This window comes from Brachyhypopomus gauderio, chromosome 3 (assembly GCF_052324685.1).
Source record: "Brachyhypopomus gauderio isolate BG-103 chromosome 3, BGAUD_0.2, whole genome shotgun sequence".
In the NCBI taxonomy this organism is placed as follows: Eukaryota; Metazoa; Chordata; class Actinopteri; order Gymnotiformes; family Hypopomidae; genus Brachyhypopomus; species Brachyhypopomus gauderio.
In genome coordinates this window covers 20,016,605-20,030,037 of record NC_135213.1, presented here as the reverse complement: position 1 = coordinate 20,030,037, position 13,433 = coordinate 20,016,605, and the positions used below count along the sequence as shown (strand labels likewise).

General features: G+C 41.7%; 1 protein-coding gene across 7 annotated transcripts in view; it reads left to right on the top strand.

The window, feature by feature from the left end:
* The first annotated feature begins 10,792 nt into the window (after positions 1 to 10,792).
* The window catches only part of LOC143510597 (shisa family member 6), a 40,219-nt gene continuing 37,578 nt past the window's right edge, over positions 10,793 to 13,433 (top strand). For all 7 annotated transcript variants that reach the window (XM_077000136.1, XM_077000135.1, XM_077000134.1 and 4 more), the window contains exons 1-2: positions 10,793 to 10,879; positions 11,389 to 12,340. In XM_077000136.1, coding sequence (XP_076856251.1) covers positions 11,796 to 12,340 — 545 coding nt within the window. In that variant the 5' untranslated portion in view covers positions 10,793 to 10,879; positions 11,389 to 11,795. The remainder of the gene's footprint in view (positions 10,880 to 11,388; positions 12,341 to 13,433) is intronic.

Genomic DNA, 13,433 nt, shown 5'->3' with positions numbered 1-13,433 from the left:
ATAAGTGCAAACTTTCCCAGAGTGCTAAGTGTGCAGTCCTTACACTTGGCTGCCACTTACTGTTTGACCCATCAGAACTTGTTTGAAAGTGTGTTGAGGGGAGGAGGTTATTATTCTGAACATTTGTATTTTTCTAACCTCTTTGGAAGCTTGGCAGCCAGTTCCTTCATGGCTTTTCTTTTACAAGAGCTCATCCAGCACTGGTCCTTGCGCCTTGATGTGCTTCACAACCAGCTTTCTGATATCTGACATTTATACCCAGGGGAGCAGAGGAAATTTGATACTGTATTTTGTGGGATCCTCACCATATAGCTCAGTGAGCGGGGTTATGCCAAGCAGAAGCTTGGAGTGGGTGGGGATCCTTTTCAGAAAGAAAGGAAGCTTTATGCTGTGCAGCCAATTAATGTGTTTATCACAACACCACCTGCTTGGTGGCACGCACCATGTGTAGGCATCACTTGGCACTTGGCCTATAAATCAGAAGGGAAATCTACATCCTTACAGCCAGGACTTCGATGCAACGTTTTAATACTTTTGCAGAGTTTAAAGTGGAATAAGCCACAATGTAAAGTAAAAAAAAAACAGTACATCTGGATGACAATGTGATAGATAAAAATGGATGAAGTGCAATATCTTTTCAAAGTTGACAAAATATTCAGACTTTGCATGGTGGCAAAAATAGCATCCTTTAACACAGCGTGATTTGTGAAAAGTGCTTTTCTTTTCAGGAGTTCAACAGAGTCAACACTGGACTTAACTTTATATTCATCTAGAGGCAAAAGTGTCATCCCTGTGATGTCATTTGTGCATTGTTGTAGGAACGGTGACTTGAATGCAAAATGCATAACTAGTACAATTATGGTAAGTGTCCTCAATCTGGCCATTTTTGCAGCTGTAAAGGCTACATCATCAGACTGTGACCTACACAAATGGCTGATGAATGGTAAAAGACAAGGACTCTGGATGCGCGCCATGCAGATGACATACCTATGTGCTATTACGCTTCCCCCAAGCTTCCCAGTTGCCATCTAAAAGTAGTGTCTACTGTCAGCAAGAACCATTGCTCCGTGCATAATGAACTTTCAGGTGGAAGAGAACATTCTGTCCCCAAGGTTAAGTCTTAAAGATCATCTAATATTTTCTCCTTTGCTGGCATTTGAGTCCCCAGGACAAAAAATTAACACCCCCCTCCCACCCCCCAACAGCACCAACATCACAGATTCATCTTACACTGCAGGGTTCCACTTTCCAAGTCCTGCTTTCAGAATACAGAATAGGGCTTTTGTTGAAAAAACCATAAAGGTGACTGCGAATAAATGTTCAACACATCTTAGAAGCAGAGGATAACAGGGCCGATGTTTTGTAGATGCTAAGACACAAGGCTTTTTTCACTGCTGTGTGCATAACTTCTTGGATGTCTGTACACAGCTGTGCCTGAAGCAAGCAGTCACGTTGACTTTTTAAGAAGCTTTGCTGTTTTAAAATGTTTCCTTTATTTAACAGTAAGGCATTTTGCTGGACAGAAAGTTCAAGTAGACTCAGTCTCAGACTCAGGCTTCTGTAATTCCTTAAATGACGTGTTTCTCACATTACTTTGTAACCGTAGCTTGTGGCTAACTGACTTAGGCCCGTTGCAGTATCCCTGGCAACCTACAGGCAGTGTTGTAATCATTACATGGTTTGCACTGCTAAATTAACGCAGTGCTTAGCTAAGAAGGAGATTCCAAGCAACTATGTAGCACTTAAGTCACTTTGGATAAGAGCATCTGCTAAATGCTATAAATGTAAATGTAAATATAAGGTAGCGGTGTAGTGGTCAAATGCTACACACAGGCAAACTGGTAGGAAGAACTATTTTAATTGCACATAGGCCTGCAGCAGTGGAGGCCATTCTATAAATTAATTTAGTAATATATATATATATATCTATGTATGTCCCGATAAGGGGCCCCTGCAAGCTGCCTTCATCCGCAACAGCAGCAGTTCATGTTGTCCTGTTGTTGTTGCATTGTTGTTGCGTTGTGCCACGCTTCAGCTCCGGACCCCTCCTTGTGGGCGTGTTGCTACGTTGTCGGTGTCTAGTTATGTCCATGTTTGTAGTTCCGTGGGTGTGGGTTGTTTGTGAGCTTGTTCGTTAGTCTCACCTGTGCCTTGTCTCGTGATCACTGGGGAATGTGTGTTCTTCACTTATTTAATGTGTGTTCGTGCAATATCTCGTGCTCGTCTTTGTCTAAGTTCAAGCCTGTGTGAATAGCCGGTTTGCATGCTTGTGCTATACGTGCTGAACTTCGTGTTTTTGTGTCATTAAAGTACATTCTTCGCCGTGCCTGCCTCCTCCACACATCACTGTTCGTCCCTCAGGTGGGTAGGGTCCATCAGGATTCCCCACACCTGAGGGTCATTTGTCTGTCTATATGTCTTGTCTTTGTACCAGTTGACTGCTAGTTATTGTTTCCTTGATTTGGAGTATGTCATGGGTTTTTTGTTGTCCACCTTCTCTATTATTGTAAATAATTCCTTCTTTTTCCCTGAGACTGGCGTGATCACTTCCTCTTAATTTTGCACTCCTCGCCCATCACTATATATGTATATATATATATATATATATATATATATATATATATATATATATATATATATATATATATAATGTAACATTTTCAGTAGATTAGACTAGGATCAAGAATCTTGAATCAATACAGCACTGTGTTTAACATTAACTATCTCCCTCCACTGGAGAAGCATGCAAACACAGAACATCCCCGGTGTCCTTTCTGTTTCCCAAGATGGTAAAGAGCGGTGTTGGATTTCAGGGTTTGCTCCAACAGAAACAGATGGTGGGATTTGGCAGTCTTGGCTGCCTAATAAATTGCCTCTTGACTGATACGCCTATTTTCAAATATAATTATCTGTGAAACACCATGAAGAGGAACTGAGATGCATCAAAGGAATGCCAAACTCTGCTTTATTGCTGCATTGTGTTTTTGAGCCATCTGTTTTGATTAATGTTGTTGAAGCCATAGGATTTGTACAGCACCTAGACTGCACTATAGCTGACACTGCTCCCTCAAAATGACATGGATTTCCTTTTATTCCCAATGACTACACCTATTAATTACAGGAAGTTACTTACAACAAAACAAATCACTCCAACAAACGGTTAAAAATGGGCCCCTCCCCTTAGCTTCCAGGTTCCATAAGTAATTGGCCTGACTGTTTACTGCAGTGCCTGGATTAGTAGAGATCCATTAATGGCCTTTCCTGGGCTGTGGGATAAAGGGAGGCAGCAGAACAGGGTAAGATAGCCCTGGTCTGTAGATGGAAAAGCATGATATCAGACTAAGCTCTCCAATAACAAAGGTGTAGCAATCAGCTAATGTCTGAGTTAAGAGCTGGCCAAGGCCTGTTAAAGGTGCTATTCCTTTAACAATTAAAGCTGTGATTGGAAGCGACAATGCAGACGCACACACACTTTTTTCTGAGGCATTTGGTGCTCAGCTGGTCCAGTAGCAATTGAAAAATAATTAGGCCAATCGTAGACAGTCTCCCGTTCTTTCCTAATTCCTCACATCAGAGAATGAGCATTTAAAGAAGACAGCAGAGTTTACTTTATTTTCCAACTGGTTCCTGTAGGTAAACCTCTCACTCAGGAGAAGTACTTTGAAATCAAGAGGTCCACAGCATTGCATTGAAATAAAGACACATGGGCTTAATGTTTTTTGTGTACCTGCCTTTATTTCTTTAAGGAACCTTCCTGGCTATGTCTGGATTTACAATCAGCCAACAATTCCAGACTCCTTCTTATTCACAACAGCTACAAATTGCATAGTCTTTGTACTGCTCATGGAGTCTGACTAGGATATTTACAGTGTGGACATATCTCCTCTCGGAGATGTGACCATGCTGATGCAAATATGTTTTTGAATCAGAACTTTAAAATTCTTCTCAGCGTTTGATAGGGCTTCAGACACAGAGCCTGCTCTGTGGTGCTGAAACAGCAGTATGCACATTCATAAAGAGGGTGTGTGCAGACTTTGATGTGCTGTGCTATATTTGATGACTTTGGTATTTGTTTTCCCCTTCTGCATCTCATGGGCATTTGCTGCACTGAAAGGGAATGAAGACTCTCTGTTTTCTACAATCTGCATGTGATAAATATGCAGGCCTGCTTCCATGGCTACCTTGGAGAGTTCCAGGTTGTTCCTGTTATCTATAACATCTCAGGTTCTTCTCTTTGACCATACCAGCCAGATGAAGTGTTGGTCACTATACATGTGTTGGAACAGAGGTGAGATTATTCATCCCTAAGCCACCAACCACTCTGCAACAAGCTGTAGTACCTAATCGTGGTTCTGCTCAGATGCACAAGACTGCAACACCAATAATTTATGTGCCAGGGATGTGACAGGTTTATGGTGAGGGAGAGGCTGCAATCATTTTTAGAATAAATGATGTCTCACTTATGTCAGTTTAATGGTCAGTTCTGTGGCAGTGACGTTTTGACACCTCACAAAGAAGGTCAGAGCTTGGTCATACATTTTGAGGGTACTGTGGACACATGGCCTAGCTATGAAGGGTTCATAACACTGTGTACTCATGCAGAAGAGGCCACTCATTGAGCATGGCTTTGTGCAGAACGTCCAATCATCAAAGACTCCAGCAATGTATGAGCTCCTAACTCTTGAATACTTGAGCTGAAGGACCTGTGTGTACACCGTCAGATCAGAAACCAAGAACCCAAAGAATTCCTAGAAGGTCCTTCTGTGCAGTCAACGAGACATATTTAATGTTCAAGAGGGACAAATCAATGAAAATGGAAAAGCGTCATGATATCTCTGCAGACTATTTTTATTTCATGATCCACTTTTATTACCCCTCCTGAAGAAAAACAGCCCATTACAGTTTAGCACAGCACTGGACTACTATAATGGATGAAACGCAAGCCTACTTATGATCCCTCAAGCTTCATCCATGTGGTCTGGATCAGGTACACAGAACAGCCCTGAACGTACATCACGCACAAAGAGGAAGAGACACGACAAAAGCACAGGAGCAGTGGGTGGCGTGAAAGCAAAGCATCCCCAATTTGCTAAATGGATGATTTAACATTCGAGCCCACACGCTCCTTTTTTCAGACAGGTCCGAGAGCCATGATGGAGGGAAGCGGAGTCGGCTGAAACACGGCTTTTCAATTTTTGCCTGGCCCTAAAAAAGGCAGGTGAGGAAAGCAGAACGTGCTCCTCACGGCAGCTGTGACCCACTTCATTCATTCTGCAAGATGACGTCAGGAGAGAGCAAAACAGAAGCAGATATAAAATTATTCCCAATATTAGTATTCCTAATGCAGACGGCACTTGCATTCGCTTTTAGCCATAATAACCCTTTTACCTGGAACTCTTTTTATATGAAGCAATCACACAACTGTGACAAAAAAGTGACAGGAGCCCAGTCTTGCATGCTGGTGTCTGCCGAACATGGTGGCTTAGCTGAGCACAGGTATGGAGGTCAGGCGTTACATTGCATCTACAATTTAATCGATATAGACATCAATACTGTCTCATCGGCAAGCCTAAGGGAACAGTTAAAAGGTTAAAAAGATTCATTCAGACCAAGATGATGTTTGCCAGACTATGTATCTATAAAACTGGAATGTACTTTTCTTTTGTGAATGTGTCTAAATGTATTTGTTTTAAGTTGTGGGTCATGTGACAAAGATAGCTAAAGAAAAAACAGAGCCAAAATGGCTGCCCAATGGAAGTAAAATGAATGTGACAGACATTGAGAGAGAGAGAAAGAGAGAGGAAGGAGGAGAATCTTTTAGTAAGTGACTGGAATTTTAATGTAGCATGCAATATCACATAAGGATTGCTAAGACAAAAGTGCTTTCCTACTTTGTGTAGTCCTTATGCATTTGAAGGTTGAGACTGATGTGTTCTGTAATGAGTATCTCTATTGGTTTAGTTTGGCACAGAAAATACATTTCAGATGTAACCTGTATTATAACAAAGAGTGGTATTTATATGGAGTGTAAAAATTGTTGACTTACAAAATTGTTATTGTTGACATACAAAAAATTTGAATTAAAAAATGTGATTGCAGCTAAGACTTTAGACTCACTGCCAACTTTTCTAAATTATATGGTCTCAATTCTTCAATATAAAACAATAAGTAATACAATTTCACACTATGGTGCACTTTGGAAATACTTACTGTATTGTATGTTATACATAAAATTTAATATATAGATTATACATAAATACGTCCAAAGTTTACAAGTCCATCAGTTATTTCCCAATGCTAATTTATTCAAGCGAGTCATAAATCTAAAATTAATACAGGCCGAGGCCAAGTTGCCTTGACAACACCTGCGACAGAGCTCTTAAGGAGGTAATTTTACAGTGATGTGCCGATCATAGTATGCGGCTTGCATACATGTTTGAATCCTAACGCGTCATCAAGGCATATGGATATGCGTTGACCAGCTGTGCGTACACAGCAGTGCATGTTGGGGAGAGAGTGTTCCATTTGAGCATTCACCGCGCACAGCGGAGCCTTCATTTCACAATACATCTTGTGCTCAGAAACCTGTGAAATGCTGAAGGAAAACATCAGTCTGTTCATGTCAGCAGCATGATTAATATATGCAGGCTGAGAAAGAGAGTCTCCCGTACTCTGATTAAATGCAAATTCAGAAGCACCACCAGATATTCAATCGGTATGTCGTTCCTCGTGTATTAGCAAAACTACGCGGCTATGCTCTTATAAACATTCAAACCGTTAGTAACCGGTTTCTTTAAAAAAGTGCGATTTGCCTTCAGTGCAATGTGAATGAATTCCTGACACCCAGTCAGGTGGGGCGGGGCGGTATATTCCTCAAGACGTTAAACAGATCCGCCCCAGGACCGCCGGCTGCTCTCCAGGGTGCTGAAATCGTGATTGCCCGTCTGTGCCCCACTCGCGGTTTGAACCAGTTGTCGATGCGTAAGAAGGCGAAGTTCGCAAAGTTTTTGCCTTTATCTTACGATGACCACATAACACCAACAACTTCTTCGAGTTTCGATGAAGGTAACAATACGGTAGCTGCTACAAATGTAAGGTGGGTAGAAGCCAGGTTCTTACTGTGACTCACGAGTATTCTCCCCCCCATAACGTGTCAGAGGCGGAGGCCCCTGGGCGTAGCTGGTAGATTACCTTCCCGACGTCTATCCCGCCGACCAGTGCAACAACACCGTACACCATAGAGGATCTAAAAAAAACAAAGAAAGCCAAACTTCATAGGGAAGCTGTTTATTTATAAAATCACAACCTTCTATGCCATCCATAGATGACAATAGGCAGAAAGGTAAACAAACAAGCAAGCAAACAAACAAACAAACAAACAAACAAGCACACTGCCCCCCCTTTCTCATATATATATGAATATATATATATATATATATATATATATATATATATATATATATATATATATATATATATATATATATATATATATATATATATATATATATATACTGTATATATGTGTGTGTGTGTGTGTGTGTATGTATGTATGTATGTATGTATAATATAACTAGCAAAAAGTAAATATTATTCAGTTTGCTCTTGGTCCCTGTTTCCTCATCGCCTTTTCTCCACCGAGTTTAGGATGTCTCTGCATTCAGACAAACAAACAAAAACCCTAACCTAAAATATAAGGCATGTCAAAAAAAGTCTTCTCAATATGGCAAACCTTTGAAAATTAGAATTATACAGGCAGTGCTGCATAATGTCTACTGCTCTGGTGTGAAGTTCAGTTCAGCTGATGACTTCATAGCTTGCACATCCTGCCTTCTCTATCCCCCCCAGCACATGATAAATATTGGAAATTCTTGACAAAGCACTTTCTTCACAGAGAGATGCCGTAAGCATACTGAAGCGCACGCCGGTTGTGCCTTAACGTAGCGATGCAGCCTCTGCCTGTGGAGTTAACTCTGGGAAAGGGCCTGCAATCCCCCAGAAGCAGGAGAGACGCAGGGAAGATCTCAAACAGGCAAGAAGACAAGCCTCATTGGCTTTGTTTTGTGCTGTGAGTGATGAGGATTTGTAGTATTGCAGTAATGAGGAATTTCGGAAGATCCCGTGAGCTGTTATTGTCCTGTATCTTTAGGTGTATTAGAGTGACACCTCCACTATTACGCAACACATATTGTCAATTTAATGTATTCTGAGTGAGCTCAACTAGTCTAGATACTGTTATGTTCATATTACAGTAACCTAAATGTTTGTCTTCCACATCCAGTCAGTTAGCTAAGCATAAAATTGCAGTGTATTACTGTAAGTAATAACACTTATTAGGATAATATGAAGCAATTGTATTTGTGAATCAGCTGGATTGCTAAACCAAATGTTCTCTCCTATGAGAATTTGTCTATGTCATTTAATAGAAGAGTACAGCATTATTAATGTAGTACAACATCTTTATGAGATATAATGATGTGATAACTTCATTACTGTTACGATGTCTCACAGTATGGCTGAGTTGCATGTCAAATAAATCATCAGCATCTCAGCACCATAATTATAGCAATGATAAAACTAAGTGCTAATGGAGTTCATGTGCTATGTTTGGATGGGAGAAGAGAGAAACGACATTACGGGTCTGATTAGGGTGGAACAGCTTTAAAAGCTTTTCAGAGGATGCACTGACTTTCCCTCCTGCTTCTGCATGGTGGTGCTGACATATTTCCAACGCTGATGTTGTCTGATGTCCTCCGAAGCCTCCAATCAGACAGAGCTACATGCTGCCAGACAGGAAGAGGCACAGCCACAAAAATCAATACTTCATGACGTCTGTGGTCACTGGAAGCAACATTGATGTTTGAAACAAAATGAGACACTTTTCGAAATGGTGTCCCATGTTCCCTGCCTTTTGAACACAAAAGCTGCAAAGCCCTCTTAATTGAGAAAAACTAGCTATGGAAATCGCTTGGTAAATAAAGGCACTTTAGCGCTGAGGACTGATGGCTCCAGTTTCAGGAGGGGCACCTTGGGAAGTGCTCTCATTAGCAGAGCCTACGCAGCCTGTAGCTTTCCTCTGGCCAATGCTGTTTCATTCTAGAACAGAGTAGAAGCTGGGCAAGCTTTAAAGGCGCTGCGACACAATTCCCCCTCCTGTCCCTTCCTGTCCCCTCCTGTCCCCTCCTGTCCCCTCCTGTCCCCTGTGCTACAACCCAGCCGCCACGGCAGTCCTCTTGTGGACAAGTAAAATGCAGGAAACACTTAGGAGATTTCACATCAGTAATTCTTGTGCTCCTAAGTTTTAAGGTACTTACAGTATTGCTCGATTTGTTAACATGCTTTATGGTGCATGCTTGCTGTATTTAGAACGGAATTGCACTCTTGTTTGAAACTATGCACTCTCAGAGCCCAATATATCTTTTAAAGTCCTGGGGAAACTTCACAAGAAGCATTTAAATATTTCATTATAGCAAGTATGGATGGCATCATAAAAAGTGGTAACTTAGCAACTGCTTCCAGGTTTTATAATCAGAGGATTGTGTAGGCTGTTCATTCAGAGATGCTCAAAGCTCACATGTGAAAATATATCAGCCTTTTTTTTATTTACTCTTTTCTCATTATGTAATGGCAACTGCCTGGTTTTGATTTCCATCTCTCCATTGTGCACATCTCCATCAGGGAGAATCCTTGATCCTTAACTAGAAATGGAAAGACTGCACTGTCACACCTACAGATAAAACACCAAATAGACTTACAGTAATAAACAGAACTGCATTTGAGTTACAACAGTGTGAACTTGTGTTATTTACCAGTAGTCTTGATTCTGCACGTAGCATCCAAGCGAATACATCAGAAAAGTGCACAGGAATGAAAGAGGATACACCCTTCATGAAACGTAATGATGGTCAGACGTTCTAGATTGGGGGCTGCAGTCAAAACCATCATCACAGTATCACAGTGTAAACAGAGACACTGAGAAACAAAGCTCTCCAGTTCCTGTGAAAGGAAATCTCTCTTGCCAGGGTACAGTAAGTCTTCTCCCTTTAATGATTTTTATGTCTTCGACATGCTCAAATATCTTACAAGATTAAAGGTCACAATTAGAGGATGAAGGGGAGTGCTTTATGGAGCGTGCAAAATCACAGTAGTACGAGCAATGAGCAGTATATGTGCATTGTGATCCGCTCTGCCTGCATATAGGCTGAAATTTAACATGGGCAGAAAGCACGGCATGCCTTATCTTTCGTGCCTGACACGGCGAACAGTGCTTTGAAACTGGCGAGCGCGCTCGGACAGCCTGTCACCCAACGCCATTTCTTTCAGTGCTGAAACTGCCTCTGACGCGCTTGTACTCGAGGAAAGTCCACAGACTCTAAAATCTACAAAAACGAGAGAGAGAGAGAGAGAGAGAGAGAGAGAGAGAGAGAGAGAGAGAGAGATAGATAGATAGATAGATAGATAGATAGATAGATAGATAGATAGATAGATAGATAGTAAAAAAACGGAAATATACGGGTGTGCGTGTGGCCAAAATATATTTATATATATTATATTTTTATCACAACAAATGAGAGCTTTCAGTTAAGTAAAAGAGGAAAACATATTTCTCAATCTCATTAAGTTACGTGTCACACAATGATTATAGTTATCGGCAACTAAAACAACAATAGCTGATGGCACTGACAAATATTAGCGATTATACATCTGCCTGAGAGTGATAAGTGTGAGAGCAATACTTGGAGGTGTGACGCCAGCACTTTAATGATGTAAGATACAACGACGGGAGGCGGACCGTTGAAAGGGGTCGGTGTCTGTGTAGGATACTGACATCCAGTTCAGTAGTAGCCACGTACCCATGAACCAAAGAGCGAGAGCAGAGGTAAGTGTAGCTTACGTTCGATAGCATGGTAGTATTTTATACTTATAGTCAATCGGAAACGATATCGAATTGACTTAAATATATTAGTGGTGGTTGCAAAAGCAATGAAACCATATGCGCTCAAGAGCAGTTGCTTGTTGCTGAGAATAATAACGAGTCGAGAAATAATTATACGTGGAAAGTGACTTTTTGCTGTATATTCTTTGATTAAGCAGAGAGCTGGCGATACAACGGTACTGCGATAATTGTAGGGTTTGGTTTGAAATGCATTTTAGCGTTTACATACAGTCATGACTGTGCGTAATGGAATGCTGGAGAAATTAAACAAGGTGCGCTCAAGTACGAAAATAATAACTACACTAGCTGGAGAAAATAAATCAGACAGTAGAAATGCGAAATGAAACGCAAAATTAAAAGTGGTCGTCTCGTTCTCCCCCAATCAACGTTAATGTCGTTACTGAATTACTGACGGTTAATTGACAATTAAGTTCATGTGTACTTCTTCCCAGAGCAAGATGGGAAGCAAGATGTAAAGGTCGCTTCTTCAAGAGTTCTCGTAAAGGGTGGTCACTGGACGCGTTTGACACTGACGCACTGGGCTGGGATCGGAGGGACGAGCGATGTTTCTTCGTCCATTCAAGACTATTAATGCAAGTCGCTCTTCTCCGTGACTGGCTTCTCCTATTACTCCACGATGGGCGTCAAAAGTACACGATCCCAATTAAGTTAATGGCGCCTTCGACGCAACCTATAATATTCACGTGAAACCCTTACCAGGGATGCAGAGGAACGACAGAACCGCAACTTTTGGACTGCCTCGACCTTGTGGGATCGAACTCGCTTGAACGCCCGACTCAAGAAAACATAATCGCAGAGGGCACGACAAATAAAGCCAAATAAAAAAGTCGAGAAAGCCATGGGCATAAAACACTTTCTGCTTCTTCTGATTTATTTGGACCCTTTGAACGTGCTATGCACCTCAACTGCTAAGCGAACAAAACCCGTGCCCAAAAGGACTCAGAAACCAAAAGAACTCAACAATACCGTTTCACCCCCAACCTCTACGCAGCGGATCGCGCAGGTCCAGGTTCCCGCAGCGGGTACTCATGAGACCTGCCTGGGCTACTACGACGTGAGCGGACAGTTTGATAAGGAGTTCGAGTGCAATAACACCGACCATCGCTACTGCTGCGGCTCTTGCTTCTTGCGGTTCTGTTGCCAATTTAAAGGCAACCGATTAGATCAGAGAACCTGCAAGAATTTCAACAAGCCCGACTGGGTGAAAACTGTGCCCCCGTCCCCTGCTCCAACAGGTGACGATTATGATCCGAGTATGGATCAAACGAACACTGCGGTCTATATCACCTGTGGGGTCATAGCTTTCATCATAGTCGTTGGGGTCTCAACAAAAGTCGCTTATGACAAAGCCACTCAACCACCTCAGGAAATGAACATTCACAGGTAAGCAGAGTTGGACTTGTTCTATACGAGTACAGATAATGCATATAGCTTGACTGAAAACAGCTGGACTCATCTAGGGTTTTTATCATGCCACAGACACTTTGTACACTGAATTTCAGCAATTCCGACCTTTTTTCAGCAATTGTCATGAGAGAATAGCTGGCTGTGCATTCTCCCCCTTCTGCACATGGTCTGTTCTTTTCGCACCAATGCCCACATGGAATATTAAATGTGGTGTGAGCTGGTCGTGACCAGCTTCCCAAACAGATCTGGAATATGTACCATTATAGCCCTGTATGGCACTGGTTCAAGACAGACCGACATAGACCCCCTCCTCCATTTCTGTGTTTGGCCAAGGGAGACTTTACAGTTCATTAGAGATGCTTCAATTTTATCCTCCATTTGATCTGTGTGATAATATCTTTTTTCATAAATGTGTCCCTCTGAGTGGTCTGCTCATAAAGCCTCTGGTGTCGTTTACGAGGGAGAGGATGATCTCTACATCCTGGTTTGCCAGTGCACTTCACCTCACCTCGTGTAGACAATTTTCAATCTTGGTAATTGCAAGACAGATTTAGGAGCATTGCGTTCCCCATTTCCCCATTATACTTTCGCATGGTCTTCCTGTTAGTAACCACGGAGCTGCAGAGACAGAGTTCATGGTTACAATGCACTATCGCTGTCAGAGTGCACACACAATGCACTATACTAAAGCCAGCATAATACATACATGAATATGTCATATGTATTGTCTAATGTTTCCAGGTTTTCTCATGTCCTAGACTTGTTCTGTGATTGTAATCTGTGATTTGATGAATGTAATAGTTCTGCTCAGTTACATTCCAGCCGTAAGCACCGTTCCAAGAGCAAGCAGGCCATGTTTTATGATATTCTCAACTGGTTTAGACTTCTTGCACATTTCTAGTCAGTATTCACCACGGTGGCTGACTTTTCTGTGTATACTTTGAACTCTTGCCTCATAAATCAATGAGAATGACAAAACTGGTGTGGAGAAGTCATTTGCAAACAGACGTGAGGTTTATATTTTTTCAGTCATTGGCCCTCATTCAGATCTTGTAGTGGTAGCAAAACT